Raw genomic sequence first — 13,386 nt, 5'->3', positions numbered from 1 at the left:
GTTGAGACCTCCAGAGACTGGACTTGCTTCCGAGGGATCAATTCTCGGTGCTTTGAGGGGATCGGTGGGTGGAAGCAGGATCCGGTCGAGGAAAGGGGAGGCTTATCGTCGAATCAGGAAAAGTTGGCGACGCGTCGCTCTCCTTGCTTCTGTACAGGGGTTTTCTTCCACTTATCCCTCGTAGCTTATGGTCCAGACAGTCGAAGGGAAGAAGCATATTTGTCATTCAAGTTAGATTAGATAGCAAGCTTCGAAACTCCCTCCGTCGACTCCTTCGTCGCATCCCAGAACTGAACAACCATCTTTCTCGAGGAAGAACGAGAGAAAGAAAGAAGTCAGATAAATCTCCAGAACACAGCGCACCTGTTCCGACTAACCTTTCCGGTGTTCTTTCCTTCGAAGAGTCCGATGATTCCTCCAGGAGCTCCCTCGATTCCTCCCTCCCCTCCGTTGTGAATGTGAGTCTCGACCTTGATCTTTCCCTCCGAGATCCACTTCGAGAGAACAGCCTCACCCTCTCGGAATCGGGGAATGTAGTCTGCGAGAGGCGAAAGAGAAGCGAAGAGGAGTCAGCAAAGCGTCGAAGGGCGACGGAAGCGAAAGACGCGTTGGGAGGGCGGGAAGGGAGGAAAGAAAGAGCGTACCGAGGATGATGAATCCCTTCATCGTTCCTCGTTGGGAGATGAGGCTCGTGTAGTTGGTGAGGCCAGTGGCGGTTCCTCCGACCTTGTTGTACTGATGCGAGAAAGAAGGAAAGGAATGGAGAGTTCGAAGATCGGTCAAACTCAGTGCGCTCTACACGAGACGAAGACATCTTCGAGCAGCTTCACCGAGCTTCAGGAGTGGAAGCGAAGGGAACGAAACACACCTCCTCGATAGCTCCGCACATGACGATTCGAGCGCTCTTGTTGAGCCGCGACAAAGCCAAGTTGAGGATCGAGCCTCCAACGTTGTCGTAGAAGACGTCCTGAGAGTTCGCGAAAGGTAGAAGATTTCAAAGATTAGCTCTTTATACCAATCATCAACTTGGGAGACGGGAGGCGGAAGGGCAAAATGACGAACAAGGAAACCGACGTGCTCAATGAACTGAGCTTCGAAGTCCTTGTCCTTGTCTGCAGATAGCGAAGAGTGAGAAGAAGATAGTTGAGTATCAGCTTGATCGATGGGGGCGAACTCGAGGGAAAAAATCTTCGGGGAAGGGAAAGCAGAACGAACAGTTCAGAGCCTTCGAGACGCCGAGATCCTTCTCCAACCACTGACACTTCTCGTCAGAACCAGCGATCGCAATGACCTTGCATCCCAAGAGAACGCTGATGGGGATAAGAGGGGCCAAGTCAGTTGAATGAAAACGGAGGGAGGGGAAAAGAGGAAGTTCGAGTCGAGCTCACGCGATTTGGACGGCCATAGAGCCAGTGGCTCCAGCAGCTCCAGAGACGACGACAGTCTCTCCTGCCTTAGCTTGTCCGATATCGGTAAGACCCTATGGCGAAAAAGAAGAGGAAAGATGAGCATCGAACGTCTAAAGGACGCGTCGCCTGCGACCTCGAGCGAGGGAAGAAGGGAACGAAGCGCCGCGACTCACCCAGTAGGCAGTCTGACCGGTGATTCCGAGACCACCAAGGAAGTCAACTGGCTTGACTCCGGGGTAGGACCTTCGATATCCAGAATGAAAGCAACATCAGCTCGAAGGAAAGAGAAGCGGAGGAGGAGGGGAAGATGTCGAACCAACCTGATCTTGATCGCACCGGTGTCAGGGAGGACGAGGTATTCCGCCCAGCCTGAGAAGACAAGATCATCAGTACGATGCTATAGAGTCTTCCTGTCCGGGAACCAAAGAGAGGAGACGAACCAGCGAGGGCAGTAGCCTGATCTCCAACCTCAAACTTCGACGACTTGGTAGCGACGACCGTTCCCAAGACCATGCTTCTCATGACCTCCCCAATAGCAACAGGAGCTGATGAACCGAAGCAGAATATGAGTCAAAGGTCTGAGGATAGAAGAGAGACAAGAAGCAGGACGAACGCATGTAGCTCGAGAACCGTCAAGCAACACAGGAAGGAAGTTAGCTCAGCTTTTGAGCTTTATCCTTCCCATCTCCTCCCAAACTTTCCTCGAACTACATCCACTCACGATCTAGCCTCGCTCATCCAAACACGCATGGAGGGCTCGACTCCTGCGTACTCAACTCGCAAGACGACCTCCCCATCCTTCAAGTCGTCAGCAGTGGGGATGGGTTGAGGGACGATGGCGAAGTTCGAGGTCGGAGAGTCGAAGCTGGCGTCGATCTTGTCTGTAGGTCGCTGTCGAAGGACGATGGTTTTCTGCATTCCGGGAGTAGAGGAGGGCATGGTGATGGAGGAAGGGAAGGGAAAAAGAGAAGGGGGAGATGTGGTTAAGGGGGGAAGAAGGTTGAAGAAAAAGGAGAGGAAGGAAGGAGACGGGCTCGGACTGGTCCATAGCCGAAAGGAGTGATTAGCAAGATTTTCTGGGGGTAGCAGCAGGGGCAACAAACGTTTCAGAGAGGATTCGAGGAGGTGCTCATGTAGGGAGGTGGCCAAGGCTCTCCTTTGGAAGGAGAACCGAGGGCAAACAGGAGAACGAGAGGGGTCAAATCTACGCGAGGGTCGACGACGCGTCGCCTCCTCTTCTCGCCTTCTCTTCAACGGTCCCTCGAACTCACCTCGCAAGATTCTCAAGCTAAGAGTAGTAAGGGTATAAGAGAGTCATCAAGATCAACTTCAAGCCTAAAGAATGCTCTTCGCGGGCTTCTCCTCCTCCTTCGACGAGTCCCAGAACTGCACAACCATCTGCGTCGCGAAACAAGGGGAACGGACGTCAGTACGAGCGAGAAGCACCTCCGTTTGCTTCCAAGAAAGGACCGAACTTACCTTCCCCGTGTTCTTCCCATCGAAAAGACCAACGATTCCTCCAGGAGCTCCTTCGATTCCTCCTTGACCCCCGTTGTGAACGTGAGTTTCCACCTTGATCTTTCCCTCCGAGATCCATTTAGAGAGGATAGCCTCGGCCTCTCGGAATCGAGGAACGTAGTCTAAAAGGGGATTGAAGGAAGAGAAGCGGAGAAGATCAGCAGGGGAGAAAGGACGAGAGAGCCGAGGCCGAGGACGCGTCCAGCGGGGGGAGGGAGGTTTGTTTTGAGAAGCAAGAGGAGGAGAGGGACTGACCAAGAATGATGAATCCTTGCATCTTGCCTCGCTGACTGATGAGGTTCTGGTACGTCGTGAGACCGGTAACCGTTCCAGCTTTGTTGTACTGGCGGACGGAGAAGAAAAGAGGAGAGAGACGACGTAAGATCGAGGTCAGGATATGCTTGAGAGGAAGCAGGTAGACTCTTCGGAAGCATCTAGAAGCAACTTGAAGGCTGCTATAATCAGAAATAAAAAAGTAGACATACCTCCTCAATAGCTCCGCACATGACGATTCGAGCGTGTTGATTTAATCGAGTGAGGGCGAGATTGAGAATCGCTCCACCGACGTTGTCGAAGAAGACGTCCTAAAAAAGAAGAGGGTTGGTTCGCTCGTCAGTCTCTTAGCTCCCACGAGATCATCGAGAGAGATCGACTCCGGGGAGCCAGGAGGGAGAGAGGGACGGGACAGAAACGCACAAGATATCCGACGTGTTTTTTGAACTGAGCCCTGAAGTCCTTGTCCTTGTCTGAAGAAATCGAGGTAAATCAGAAGCGACGTGTTAGCTCCCTTGAATCTTGGTGACGAAGTTGAAATCCGGAGGGGGAGAAACGAACAGTTGATAGCTTTGAAGACTCCGAGATCCTTCTCCAGCCAGCGACACTTCTCCTCCGATCCGGCGATGGCGATGACCTTGCAGCCCAACAGAACACTACCAGCGAGGGAGCGAATTCGAATCAGCTTATTCTAGAGAGCGACAGAGACGAAGGCGATGCGAAAGAGAAAGGAGGAGGAGACTCACGCGATCTGAACAACGATGCTTCCTGTAGCACCAGCAGCTCCAGAAACGACGACTGTCTCTCCCTTCTTAGGCTGACCGATCTCAGTGAGACCCTGATGTAGATAATGGAAAACAAATATCAGCAGCGAACGAGGAGAGACGCGTCGACGTCGAACGACTCGCCTGCGAGGAAAATAGAGCAGCTTCACTCACCCAGTAAGCAGTCTGTCCCGTAGCTCCAAGCACGCCAAGGAAATCCACTGGCTTGACTCCTGGGTACGACCTGTCCAAAACGAGTTTCGAGAGTCAGCTCAGATGGATCGACAAACCAGGAACCACCGGAGAGAGCGACGTCCTTGAACTGACCTGATCTTTTGGGCGACCTTGTCGGATAGAACGAGGTATTCCGCCCAACCTGCGAGAGGGTGAACTCTTCAGCATGTATAAGAGTCTATCAGCGGTCTGGAAAGGGACGAGAGGAACGAACCAGCGGTAGCCTTCGCTCGCTCTCCGACCTTGAACTTGGGAGACTTCGACGCAACAACGACTCCGAGGACGATAGACCTCATGATTTCGCCGATAGCAACAGGAGCTGAAAACCGCACCCAAGAGAAGATCAGCAAGCTTCCGAGCTCAGGAAGATCAGAAACAGCGAGAAGCACTCACGCATGTAACTGTCAAGGAAAGGAAGGAGGTCAAGGTCAGCTCGAGCTCGTTCCGCCTTCCTTCCTCCTCGTGCACCTCAAAACCCACCTCCTAGCCTCGCTCATCCAAACCCTCTGAGAAGGTTCAACACCCGAGTACTCGACTCTCACGACTACCTCTCCTTCCTTGAGATCTTTGAGGGTAGGGATCGGCTGAGGGACAATAGCGAACGTCGAGGTCGGAGAGCCGAACGTAGGGTCGATCCGGTCGGTGGGTCGTTGGCGGAGGACGATGGTCTTCTGCATTCCAGAGGAGGAAGACATCTGGGGTTGTGTGAGAGAGGGCTGGGGTGGAGCTGGATTGAGGTGGGTGGTGGTTAGAGGAGGAAGAGAGGTCGAGGAGAGAGATGGATCGAAGAGAGGAGGTCGGATAGAAGGGACGACGTAGCCGGACTGATGGATCGATAAGCAACATTTCCCTTTTTTGAGGGGGAGGTCTTGTGGTATGAGATCTTGGAGCTCGGTTATGCGAAGAAGCAGAGTAAAGAATAGGGCTGCATCGGTGGAAGGACGTTTGGAGAGAAGGCGAGGTGAGTTCGAGGGACGAGGGAAGAGTCGCGTCTCGACAGCTCGAGGCCCAAGAGAAGGTAGGAACATGAGAGGGCCGCTCGAGATATCTCGGTAGCTCTGAGCCTCTCCAACTCCCTGACTTTCTCCCAAACGCCCACGAGCGGCGACGCAGATCAGAAATCGGATCATCAAGATCCCCCTTCTTCTGTTTTCCATCGTGCCTCCCTCGTCTACCCAAACACACGCGCCCCCCCCATTTATTCCTTCCAACACTGCTAGACAGTTTTAGTTCGGCACTCCGCCCCTCCTCAGAGCCTGTCGACCCGTGAAGAACGAAGCGACGCCGATGAAGCTAAAGATGGCGAGGAACTGGGAACGACGGGGATCAAGGACGAGGAGAGTCAGTAACGGAACTTCGAGAGAGTCGAATGACGTGAAGAGATGGAGGTTGGAGGGAGGCGCGTCGGGCAGGGCGAAGAAAGGATGGGATGGACGAAGGAGGGAGATGAGGGAAAGGCAAAGGCAGAAGAGACACGAACCTTGAAGAGCTTGATGTAACCGATCCAGTAGACTCCGATGGTAGACTCGAGAGCGACGAGAGTAGCGAGGAAAGGGATTGAGACGGCTTTGGAGGTGTACTGGAGGTTGAGGTTGGAGATCTGCGACGTGAAAGAAGACGACGCGTTCGGTCAGCCTCTCTTCTCGTGCTGGTTCTTCCTTATCGCTCTCCATTCGTTTCGTCAGCCCCTCAGCATGAAAAAAATGACTTAAAGACTCACCAAGCTGACCAAGACTACCCAAGAAGCTCCCAAAGCACCAGCCGTCGCGACAAGGGAAACAACAGGGTTGACGCCCTTCTCGTCCGCTCGGAAGGTGTGCTCGATGGTAGGCTGCTTGGCGAAAGATCCGGAGATGTGATCTGTAGGTCCTTGGGTCGAAGGGATAGGGTGGAGCAGGGCGGAGGGAAGGGTGAGGGTGAGGAGAGGGTAGGACTGCAAAGTGGACGAACGAAACAAAACGAGAGAAGGTCAGCTTCGATGAAGGAGATCGAGTTGAGCTTTGAATCAATTTGAGAGAGACGAAACGCACGATGGGCTTAGGAGCTGAGAGGGACCCGATGTTGAGAGTCAAGGCGAAGGATCCTGAAGTTGGGAGGAGAACGGACGGAGGGGAGGCGGTGTCCTGCGAGCAGAAGGGAGGGAGGGAGGGAAGGTCAGCTCGAGTCGAGCGAGACCGGAAGAATTAGAAGAGAACGCGGATAGAGTTGAACGCACGATCTCGAATCTAGCTCGACCGTTCGCCCGAACGTTGAGAGGGATGACGGCGTCCTTGCCTGTCTCGACGCTGGGAGAAGAGAAGAGGGAGGGGACGGAGATGAGATTTCAGCTCGACCATCTCTCGAGCTCTGTTCCCTCGACCTCGAGCCTTTCAAGACTGCTGAACTCACTCTACGAAGCTCAGATGAGCCTGATGAGGGACCACTCCATCTCCAGTCTCCTCGTCTACCAGCTGGAAGGCAAGTTTGAAGGTTGAGAGAGGAGGAAGGGTGATGGGGGAGGAGAGGGAAGCTGGAGGTTCGAGTCTGGTGAGAAGCCACGAACAGCGGAGAGTCAGATTTCCGGACGAGTTCAGACGGTAGTAGAAGATAAAGATCTCACTGATGAGATGCCAGCGTTGATCCTTCTGAGGAAGTGACGGTGATGACTGGAGTTTTGAGGAGAAGGGAGGAAGGCGAAGCTGCGAGAGTTGCTGTCGCCGCGAGCAGAGAGCTCGACACCAGGAGAGGCAGGGATTTGAAGAAGAGCATCCTTTTGGATCGATGGAACGAGAAGGGAAGAGAAGGAGAGAGAAAGGTGGTTAAGTCGAGGCTGGACGTTGGAGGGAAGGAGAAGAGATGGAAGGTGAGCTCGCTGGCGACCTCCCTCCGCGGGTCAAGTTGAGCTCAAAAGCTCTCCTCCTTCCCTTCCTTCCTTCCTCTCCCTTTCCTCCCAACTACGATGACCTCGACGTTGTCTCGCTCTTCCTCTCACTCCTCCAACATGCCTCTCCTTCTCACCTCCCTCCCCTCGGAACTTCTCACCAAAATCCTGCTCCTCCTCCCTCTCAAATCCCTTCTGTCAATCTCTTCGACCTGCACCCTCTTTCGATCCCTCTTCCTCGACTCAGCCGTCCTCCAGTACTCGTTCCTTCTCCAGTTCACCCACATGAAGGACGCCGACCCTACGGCCATGTCTGCGTTGGAACGGTACAACGAGTTGAAGGAGAGGGATCAGAGGTGGAGGAGCATGACTTGGAAGAAGAGGCAGGCGGTCGTTTCGTCGGATCAGGGGACTCTCTACGACTTGTTGGGAGGTGTGCTCGCTCTGGTGAGTATACATACTCCCTAATCGAGCTCTGGGCTCGAACGAGGTCGCTGAATCTCCACTTGAATGGCTTCCTCAGGGTCTCCAAGCTCCCTGTACGACCTTGGAGTTCTCTCGACTCCCGACCACCAGAGGGACCTCGACAGACGTTCCTACGGCTCAGTTTACGCCCGGATTCACCATCAAAGGTGAGCTGGCTCATCATTAAGAGCTCGCATAGCTCTCTATTCGTTGCAGACCTCGGTGGTTCTGCTCCTTCCTGAGCTCCAACATCGAAGCTGACCTCTCCCCCCGTTCTCCCTCTCTCGCCAGATTTCACCATGGATCCGTCGCAAGACCTTCTGGTGCTCATTGAGACGATGTACGTCTCTCGATCTTCTCAACCTACACCTCAGTTCGACCGTAGAGCTCACAGCCCTTCCACTTCCTTCCTTCAAACCGTTCAGCTCTCCTCCCAGGGTCGCAGGTCGACCCGTCCGCCGACATTCCTACAAGATCCATCTCTACACCCTTTCGACCTTCCAGCCTCACCCTCTCGCCAAGGAGCAGATCCTTACCTGGCCCTACTGGGTCTCGAACCAACGCTCGTCGCCGTTCATCTCGATTCAAGACGACATGGTGGCCCTGCACGCGAACGCGGCGGAGGAGACGAAGACGGAGGGAGGTGTAGCGATTTGGGATTGGAAGAGAGGCGTCCTAGTAGCTGTGAGTACTAGTTGAGGTCCTGGTCCTGTTGGAGGGGTTGAAGAGAGCGCGTCGTCGCGTTCGATGATCCTGACTCCCTTTCTCCTTTCTCTTTCGAACAGGCTCAAGCTTCCTCCGCCACAGAGATCATCGAATCCTTCTCTTTCCTCGCACCAGCTCTTTTCCTGGTTGCCGTTTTCGACATCCACGAGGAAGAGGCTCTCCTGAACCTCTACGTCAGTTTTCATCTCTTTCCCTCTCTTCTCGTCGCGACCTCTCGTGTCTCACTCGTTTCCCTCCTTCCCTCTTAAACTCAACAGGCCTTCGACCCAACCTACTCTCCTCCCACTGAACCCACACCGTCTTCTTCCTCCTCCTCCACGGCTTCCAACCTATCTCCTCCTCCTATCCCGATCCGCTCCTCCTCCACTCGCTCCCTTCCTGCTCCCACCGATCATCCCGCCCCAACCCTCATCGCAGAGTACCACTTCCCAGCGCTGCACCATCGACCCAACATCATGACCATCCGTCTGGATCCCTCGCCTGGGGTGGGAGACTCCGTTCCTCCCTTCGCCGAGGGTCAGGAAGGAGAGGACAACGGACGACCGATGTTTCAACCTGATGGGGAGGAAAGGCTGGTGTTGATTGATCTGCAGTTTGTGGTACAAGATCCTCATAACGAGTGTGAGTTTGAAGTCTCGTTCTTGGTCTCGTTATGAGAACGAGGGAAGGGAGTCGACGAAGACGCGTTTTCGACCTCGAACTGACGACGATGTTGTTCTCTTCTTCGCTCCTCCAGGGCAAGGAATCGAAGAACGGTACTCTATCTTTGTTCTCAAGTCTACCCTCGTGAAGGCTCTTCGACACTTCCCTCATCTCGATCCCAACGGAAACGGTCCTCGCCCGATTTCGCCTTCCAACGAAACGCCCTCCGTCTCAGAGCTCTCTCTCGCCGCCCAGGCTTCCGAGCCGAAACCTTCGACTGAGGAGACCGTGGAGGAGGAGAAAGAGGGAGACGAAGAGCAATGGGAGGACGCGGAGGAGGGAAGCAGCGACGGAGATGGGGAATGGGAGGATCACGACGACGAGTTGGACGGAGAGGGAGGAGGAGCGATTCATTACGCTTGGGAGGATTGGGCTGAGAGGACTAGGATGTTGCAAAATCTTCGTGAGTCTGCGTCCCAGTTTCATTTCCCCTTTGGCGAGCCGAGATCGAACGAACAGAGCAGAAACTTCAACTGAACGACGACGCGTCTCTCTCTTCCCTTTCCCTCCCAATTTCAGCCCTTCCCCACGCCTGGGTTCTCTTCATCTACCACTGCAAGTTCGTCCACGCCGTCGGTCATCAAGTCCGAGTCGAAGGCGAAGCCAACCCCTCAGCAGACATCTCCGCTCGGGTCCTCGACTTCTCTCCCAACTCGTGCGCCCTCCTCGCTCCCACCCAAGCTTCCTCCCTCTTCGCCCCTTCCCCCACCGTCTACGTCCCACCCAACCCGGATCCTCAGCCGCCGCTCGAGAAGAGGGAGGATGGGGATGTCGGCAGACTCATCACGAAGAAGTCGGTTCTGGAACAGAAGAGGAACAACCAGAACGGGGTTTGGGCTCAGGATATCGTGACGGGGTTGGAGTACGTCGAGAGACCGATGCCTGTGTTCTTGAGGGAAGGACCGGCGGGTGGGAATGAGAGGTTGAGTGGGTTGTGTATAGACGAGCAGCGGTTGGTTTGGGTGAAGAGGAATACCCAGAACCACGCGCTCGTCCTTGATGTGCACATGTTCTGAGGATTGCTTGCTCACTCGTTCCGCTTTCCTTCTCTCATCCGGACTTCGTGCTCGCTATCTCTTTCCTTACTCTACTTTGTTCAGCTCAGCCTATGTGTCAGCCCCCTTTATTTCTCGATATGTCATCTGCTATTTTTCTGAATCCGTCGGGAAAGATAACGAGCGATGTCTGCGAAAACGAGGGCGACGCGAGAAAAAAAGAGACGCGTCGCGAACTTTGTTCTCTCCTCTCGAGAACGACTTCGTCCGCCGTGTTGGCTCGGGTCTTCTCATGGCAAAGTGGCTAGAGTCGAGACGTGGGGGATGAGACGAGGTTCAGACGAAGAGGACGATGAAAGGAGACGATGGGAGGTCGAAGCAACGCAGAGGGACAAGATCCGGGGGAGATCAGCCCAGACTCCCATTGACCTCCGAATGAAGTTGCTGACGTTGAGTTCAGATTCTCCCTGAGCGTGACCAGAGTCGACGTGAGCCGAAGATCTTTATAGCGAGTCGTTGCCGACGTTCTCGTTTGCTTCAAATCGTTGAGCCTCCGTCTCTTTCGAGATTGACCTCCAACTTTCAACATGCCTGCTCCTCAAGAATTCCTCAAATACGTCGAAGATCACACCGATGACTTTGTAGACAGGCTTGCTAAGGCTGTAGCTATCCCTGTAAGCTCGCTCCTTCCCCTTTGGTTCTGTAGCTTCTCTTCCAGAAGGGGAGGAACCCATCTGTCGAGGTCTCGATTGGACATCGTTCAGGGACACCCCACGCGGCTGCTGACCTTTCTTTTCCATTGAATTTTCACAGTCCGTCTCTGGTGAGGTCGCCTACAGGTACGTACAAGCTCTCTTTCTCTACTGCTTTCAGAACGAGCTGACACGTTCATGTGGTTCTCAGGAAGCATGTCTTCGAGATGGCCGATTTCAGTGAGCTCTCCTGCTCCTTCCTTCCTCCCTTCTCCTTCATCTCCTCCCTTCTTCCCCTTCCACCCCATCGCCCACTGATCGTTTCTACCGATCTTCTCTTCTTCACCTAGTGTACTCTGAGCTCAAGGCTCTCGGCTGTGAGGAGGTCAAGAAGGTCCCTCTGGGAGAGCAGATCCTCGAAGGACAGACTCTTCAGCTCCCTCCTGCCATTCTCGCCTCTTACGGTTCGTTTTTCTCTCCCTCCTTGCCCCTGAGAGTTCTAGAACAGAGTAAAACTGATGTTTACCTCTCACGTATCACAGGAAACGATCCCAAGAAGAAGACCATCCTCGTTTACGGTCAGTTCAGCTCGTCGGGGGGATCCGAAGAGGAGAGAAGGTCGAGCTGATTTCCTCCCTTCCCTTTTCTTTCTCGATGCTCAGGCCACTACGGTTCGTCCAAGCTCCTCTTTATGTCTCAGCAGTTGAGATAAACTATTCGATCATCTGACTTGACCCTTTTCTGCTTCCTACAGATGTTCAGCCCGCTCTCAAGTCTGACGGTTGGGAGACTGAACCCTTCGTTCTCACCAAGCACGCCGACGGTCGACTCATCGGACGAGGTTCTTCAGACGACAAGGGACCTGTGAGTACCTCGATCCAGCTCTGAACCTCTCCCTGCTTAGTGCTGATCATCTTCCTCTACCAGATTCTCGGATGGCTCAACGTTATCGAGAGTCACAGGGCTTTGGGTCTCGATCTCCCTGTCAACCTCAAGATGTGCTTCGAGGGTATGGAGGAGTCCGGAAGTGAGGGTCTTGACGACCTCATCGAGGACCAGAAGGACAAGTTCTTCAAGGGGACCGATGCCGTTTGCATCTCGGACAACTACTGGTGCGTTCTCCTTCGCTTCCTTCTTCAACTCTTTCCCTTCGCGTCTCGAGCGACTCGACCTGACCTTCTCTTCGGCCCTCCTCGAATGGTACTACGCAGGCTCAACACCACCACTCCCTGCCTCACCTACGGTCTTCGAGGTATCGCGTACTTCGCTCTCAAGGTCTCCGGTCCCGCTCGAGATCTTCACTCTGGAGTTTTCGGAGGATCGACTCATGAGCCCATGACCGACCTCATCACCATCCTCTCCACCCTCGTCCTTCCCAACGGAAAGATCCTCATCCCCGGATTGGCTGAGCTCGTCGCTCCTCTGAAGCCCGGAGAGCTCGAGCGATACGAGAACATCAACTTCTCGATTGCCGACATCGAGAACGCGTCAGTCCGTCTCTCGTCTCCTTCAAGAGTCTCAACGTTGCTGATTCCCTTTTTGTCTGACTTGCTCAATAGTACCGGAAGCAAGACCACCATCTCGACCGACAAGGTCCAGACTTTGATGTCGAGGATGAGGGAGCCCTCCCTCTCCCTTCACGGAATCGAGGGAGCTTTCTACTCGCCTGGAGCGAAGACCGTCATTCCTGCTTCCGTCACTGGTGAGCTTCACTTGTTTTGATAGAGTCGTATCGGCGGCCGGTGTCTCGCAGCGCTGAGCCGTTCCTTTTCCCCTTCCTTCTTCGTCGGTCGCGTCTTTCAGGAAAGTTCTCGATTCGATTGGTTCCCGACATGCTTCGTTCGTCCTCTCTCGCCTCTCTCCTTCTCTCTTTGAGCTTACTCGTTATCCGTGAAGCTGACCCTACGGTTCCACTTTCAGCGGACGAGATCGAAAAGCTTGTGGCGAAGCACGTCGCGTCCGAGTTCGCAAAGCTTAACACCAAGAACATGGTTCGTTCTCGATACCTCTCGTCTCCAACGAAACTTCGACTGACCTTCATCGTTCTTCGTCTTTAGATGCACTTGGAAATGGGTCACGGAGGAAAGCCTTGGGGTCAGTAGCTTCCGTCTCAACAAAGAATTGAAGGATCCTCGACTGACCTTGCTCTCATTTCTTCTCCAGTCGCCGACCCCGACCACTGGAACTACCGAGCTGCTGCTACTGGTCCGTTTTCTATCTACCTATCCATCCTTTTCGAGTAACTGACCTGTATCTTATTCTCGTTCACAGCTACCGAGGGAGTCTACGGCCAGAAGCCCGACCTGACGCGTGAAGGTTCGTCTCGACCCATTCCTTTCCTCCTTCTTCTTCCCGTTACTGACTAATCTTCCCTCACAGGTGGATCCATCCCCGTAACTCTCTCCTTCGCTGATGCTCTCGGAGTCAACGTCCTTCTTCTGCCGATGGGACGAGGTGACGACGGAGCCCACTCGGTTCGTTCTTCCTCTCTCGCTCTTGACCTTCGACGACTCTCCTCGCTGACCTCTACGCCCCATCTTCCGGTCTCAGATCAACGAGAAGCTCGATCTTTCGAACTACATCAAGGGAACGCAGCTCCTTGGATCGTACCTTCACGAGGTTGCTGCCCTGAGCGAGTAGAGGAGACGAACGACGACGTTGCACGAGGAGGAAGAGGGAAGATTCGGTTTAATGATATTTTGAAACACTCTGAACGGTAGATGATGCAGCGAGAGACCTTCGTCAGAG

The 13,386-nt window shown here is 54.0% G+C and overlaps 6 protein-coding genes across 6 annotated transcripts; 3 read left to right on the top strand and 3 right to left on the bottom strand.

Moving 5' to 3' along the window:
• Positions 1–200: 200 nt before the first annotated feature.
• BDY24DRAFT_380284 (MDR family NADP-dependent oxidoreductase) lies at positions 201–2,529 on the bottom strand. The gene is made up of 12 exons (XM_076639145.1): positions 2,131–2,529; positions 2,023–2,030; positions 1,850–1,954; positions 1,730–1,778; positions 1,583–1,652; positions 1,389–1,480; positions 1,216–1,310; positions 1,063–1,112; positions 869–967; positions 645–735; positions 378–538; positions 201–302 (listed from the first exon to the last, which is right to left on the bottom strand). The coding sequence occupies exons 1-12, from the start codon at positions 2,346–2,348 to the stop codon at positions 237–239; spliced, it is 1,104 nt and encodes a 367-aa protein (XP_076499007.1). The 5' UTR covers positions 2,349–2,529; the 3' UTR covers positions 201–236.
• Positions 2,530–2,744: 215 nt separating this feature from the next.
• BDY24DRAFT_412776 (MDR family NADP-dependent oxidoreductase) lies at positions 2,745–4,893 on the bottom strand (the record flags this gene model as incomplete). The annotated part of the gene is made up of 12 exons (XM_076643110.1): positions 2,745–2,807; positions 2,889–3,049; positions 3,183–3,270; positions 3,413–3,511; positions 3,624–3,673; positions 3,762–3,856; positions 3,947–4,038; positions 4,139–4,208; positions 4,292–4,340; positions 4,413–4,517; positions 4,592–4,599; positions 4,679–4,893. 12 exons carry the CDS (start codon positions 4,891–4,893, stop codon positions 2,745–2,747), a joined length of 1,095 nt encoding a protein of 364 aa, XP_076499006.1.
• Positions 4,894–5,220: 327 nt separating this feature from the next.
• BDY24DRAFT_247630 (Dolichyl-diphosphooligosaccharide--protein glycosyltransferase subunit Swp1) lies at positions 5,221–7,070 on the bottom strand. Its single transcript, XM_076636763.1, has 7 exons — positions 6,798–7,070; positions 6,587–6,721; positions 6,414–6,483; positions 6,229–6,321; positions 5,919–6,131; positions 5,679–5,798; positions 5,221–5,508 (listed from the first exon to the last, which is right to left on the bottom strand). Exons 1-7 carry the CDS (start codon positions 6,944–6,946, stop codon positions 5,425–5,427), a joined length of 864 nt encoding a protein of 287 aa, XP_076499005.1. The 5' UTR covers positions 6,947–7,070; the 3' UTR covers positions 5,221–5,424.
• A 3-nt stretch (positions 7,071–7,073) lies between these two features.
• BDY24DRAFT_247621 (uncharacterized protein) lies at positions 7,074–8,601 on the top strand. The gene is made up of 6 exons (XM_076636762.1): positions 7,074–7,505; positions 7,582–7,690; positions 7,815–7,863; positions 7,949–8,207; positions 8,316–8,422; positions 8,507–8,601. Exons 1-5 carry the CDS (start codon positions 7,137–7,139, stop codon positions 8,412–8,414), a joined length of 885 nt encoding a protein of 294 aa, XP_076499004.1. The 5' UTR covers positions 7,074–7,136; the 3' UTR covers positions 8,415–8,422; positions 8,507–8,601.
• Positions 8,602–9,154: 553 nt separating this feature from the next.
• BDY24DRAFT_247619 (uncharacterized protein) lies at positions 9,155–10,109 on the top strand. Its single transcript, XM_076636761.1, has one exon. The coding sequence runs from the start codon at positions 9,247–9,249 to the stop codon at positions 9,868–9,870; it is 624 nt and encodes a 207-aa protein (XP_076499003.1). The 5' UTR covers positions 9,155–9,246; the 3' UTR covers positions 9,871–10,109.
• A 414-nt stretch (positions 10,110–10,523) lies between these two features.
• On the top strand, positions 10,524–13,352 carry DUG1 (metallodipeptidase). The gene is made up of 17 exons (XM_076639144.1): positions 10,524–10,620; positions 10,760–10,785; positions 10,850–10,878; positions 10,989–11,102; positions 11,181–11,216; positions 11,301–11,309; positions 11,393–11,502; positions 11,566–11,750; positions 11,850–12,125; positions 12,198–12,340; positions 12,442–12,477; positions 12,559–12,629; positions 12,696–12,732; positions 12,802–12,843; positions 12,910–12,954; positions 13,018–13,112; positions 13,189–13,352. The coding sequence occupies exons 1-17, from the start codon at positions 10,534–10,536 to the stop codon at positions 13,276–13,278; spliced, it is 1,431 nt and encodes a 476-aa protein (XP_076499002.1). The 5' UTR covers positions 10,524–10,533; the 3' UTR covers positions 13,279–13,352.
• The last annotated feature ends 34 nt before the right edge of the window (positions 13,353–13,386 follow it).

Source organism: Mrakia frigida (assembly GCF_051309035.1).
Source record: "Mrakia frigida strain ATCC 22029 unplaced genomic scaffold BDY24scaffold_6, whole genome shotgun sequence".
Lineage (NCBI taxonomy): Eukaryota > Fungi > Basidiomycota > Tremellomycetes > Cystofilobasidiales > Mrakiaceae > Mrakia > Mrakia frigida.
The sequence above is the reverse complement of the archived record's forward strand: the minus strand, read 5'-3'. Positions and strand labels throughout refer to the sequence as shown.

Bases quoted from the DNA above. Each gene is read 5' to 3' on its own strand.
- BDY24DRAFT_380284 (XM_076639145.1), bottom strand. From the start codon at position 2,348: ATGCCCTCCTCTACTCCCGGAATGCAGAAAACCATCGTCCTTCGACAG. The intron at 968-1,062 runs GTTCGTCATTTT...GCGAACTCTCAG, and splicing joins TTGAGCACGTCGGTTTCCTT to GACGTCTTCTACGACAACGT. The intron at 303-377 runs GTTAGTCGGAAC...TCCTCGAGAAAG, and splicing joins AAGGAAAGAACACCGGAAAG to ATGGTTGTTCAGTTCTGGGA.
- BDY24DRAFT_247630 (XM_076636763.1), bottom strand. From the start codon at position 6,946: ATGCTCTTCTTCAAATCCCTGCCTCTCCTGGTGTCGAGCTCTCTGCTC. The intron at 6,322-6,413 runs GTGCGTTCAACT...TTCTGCTCGCAG, and splicing joins GTCGAGCTAGATTCGAGATC to GACACCGCCTCCCCTCCGTC. The intron at 6,132-6,228 runs GTGCGTTTCGTC...TCCACTTTGCAG, and splicing joins TCTCAGCTCCTAAGCCCATC to TCCTACCCTCTCCTCACCCT.
- BDY24DRAFT_247621 (XM_076636762.1), top strand. From the start codon at position 7,137: ATGACCTCGACGTTGTCTCGCTCTTCCTCTCACTCCTCCAACATGCCT. The intron at 7,506-7,581 runs GTGAGTATACAT...TGGCTTCCTCAG, and splicing joins TGGGAGGTGTGCTCGCTCTG to GGTCTCCAAGCTCCCTGTAC. The intron at 8,208-8,315 runs GTGAGTACTAGT...AACAGGCTCAAG, and splicing joins AGAGAGGCGTCCTAGTAGCT to CTTCCTCCGCCACAGAGATC.
- DUG1 (XM_076639144.1), top strand. From the start codon at position 10,534: ATGCCTGCTCCTCAAGAATTCCTCAAATACGTCGAAGATCACACCGAT. The intron at 11,751-11,849 runs GTGCGTTCTCCT...GGTACTACGCAG, and splicing joins TGCATCTCGGACAACTACTG to GCTCAACACCACCACTCCCT. The intron at 12,341-12,441 runs GTGAGCTTCACT...CGCGTCTTTCAG, and splicing joins CATTCCTGCTTCCGTCACTG to GAAAGTTCTCGATTCGATTG.
- BDY24DRAFT_247619 (XM_076636761.1), top strand. From the start codon at position 9,247: ATGGGGAATGGGAGGATCACGACGACGAGTTGGACGGAGAGGGAGGAG.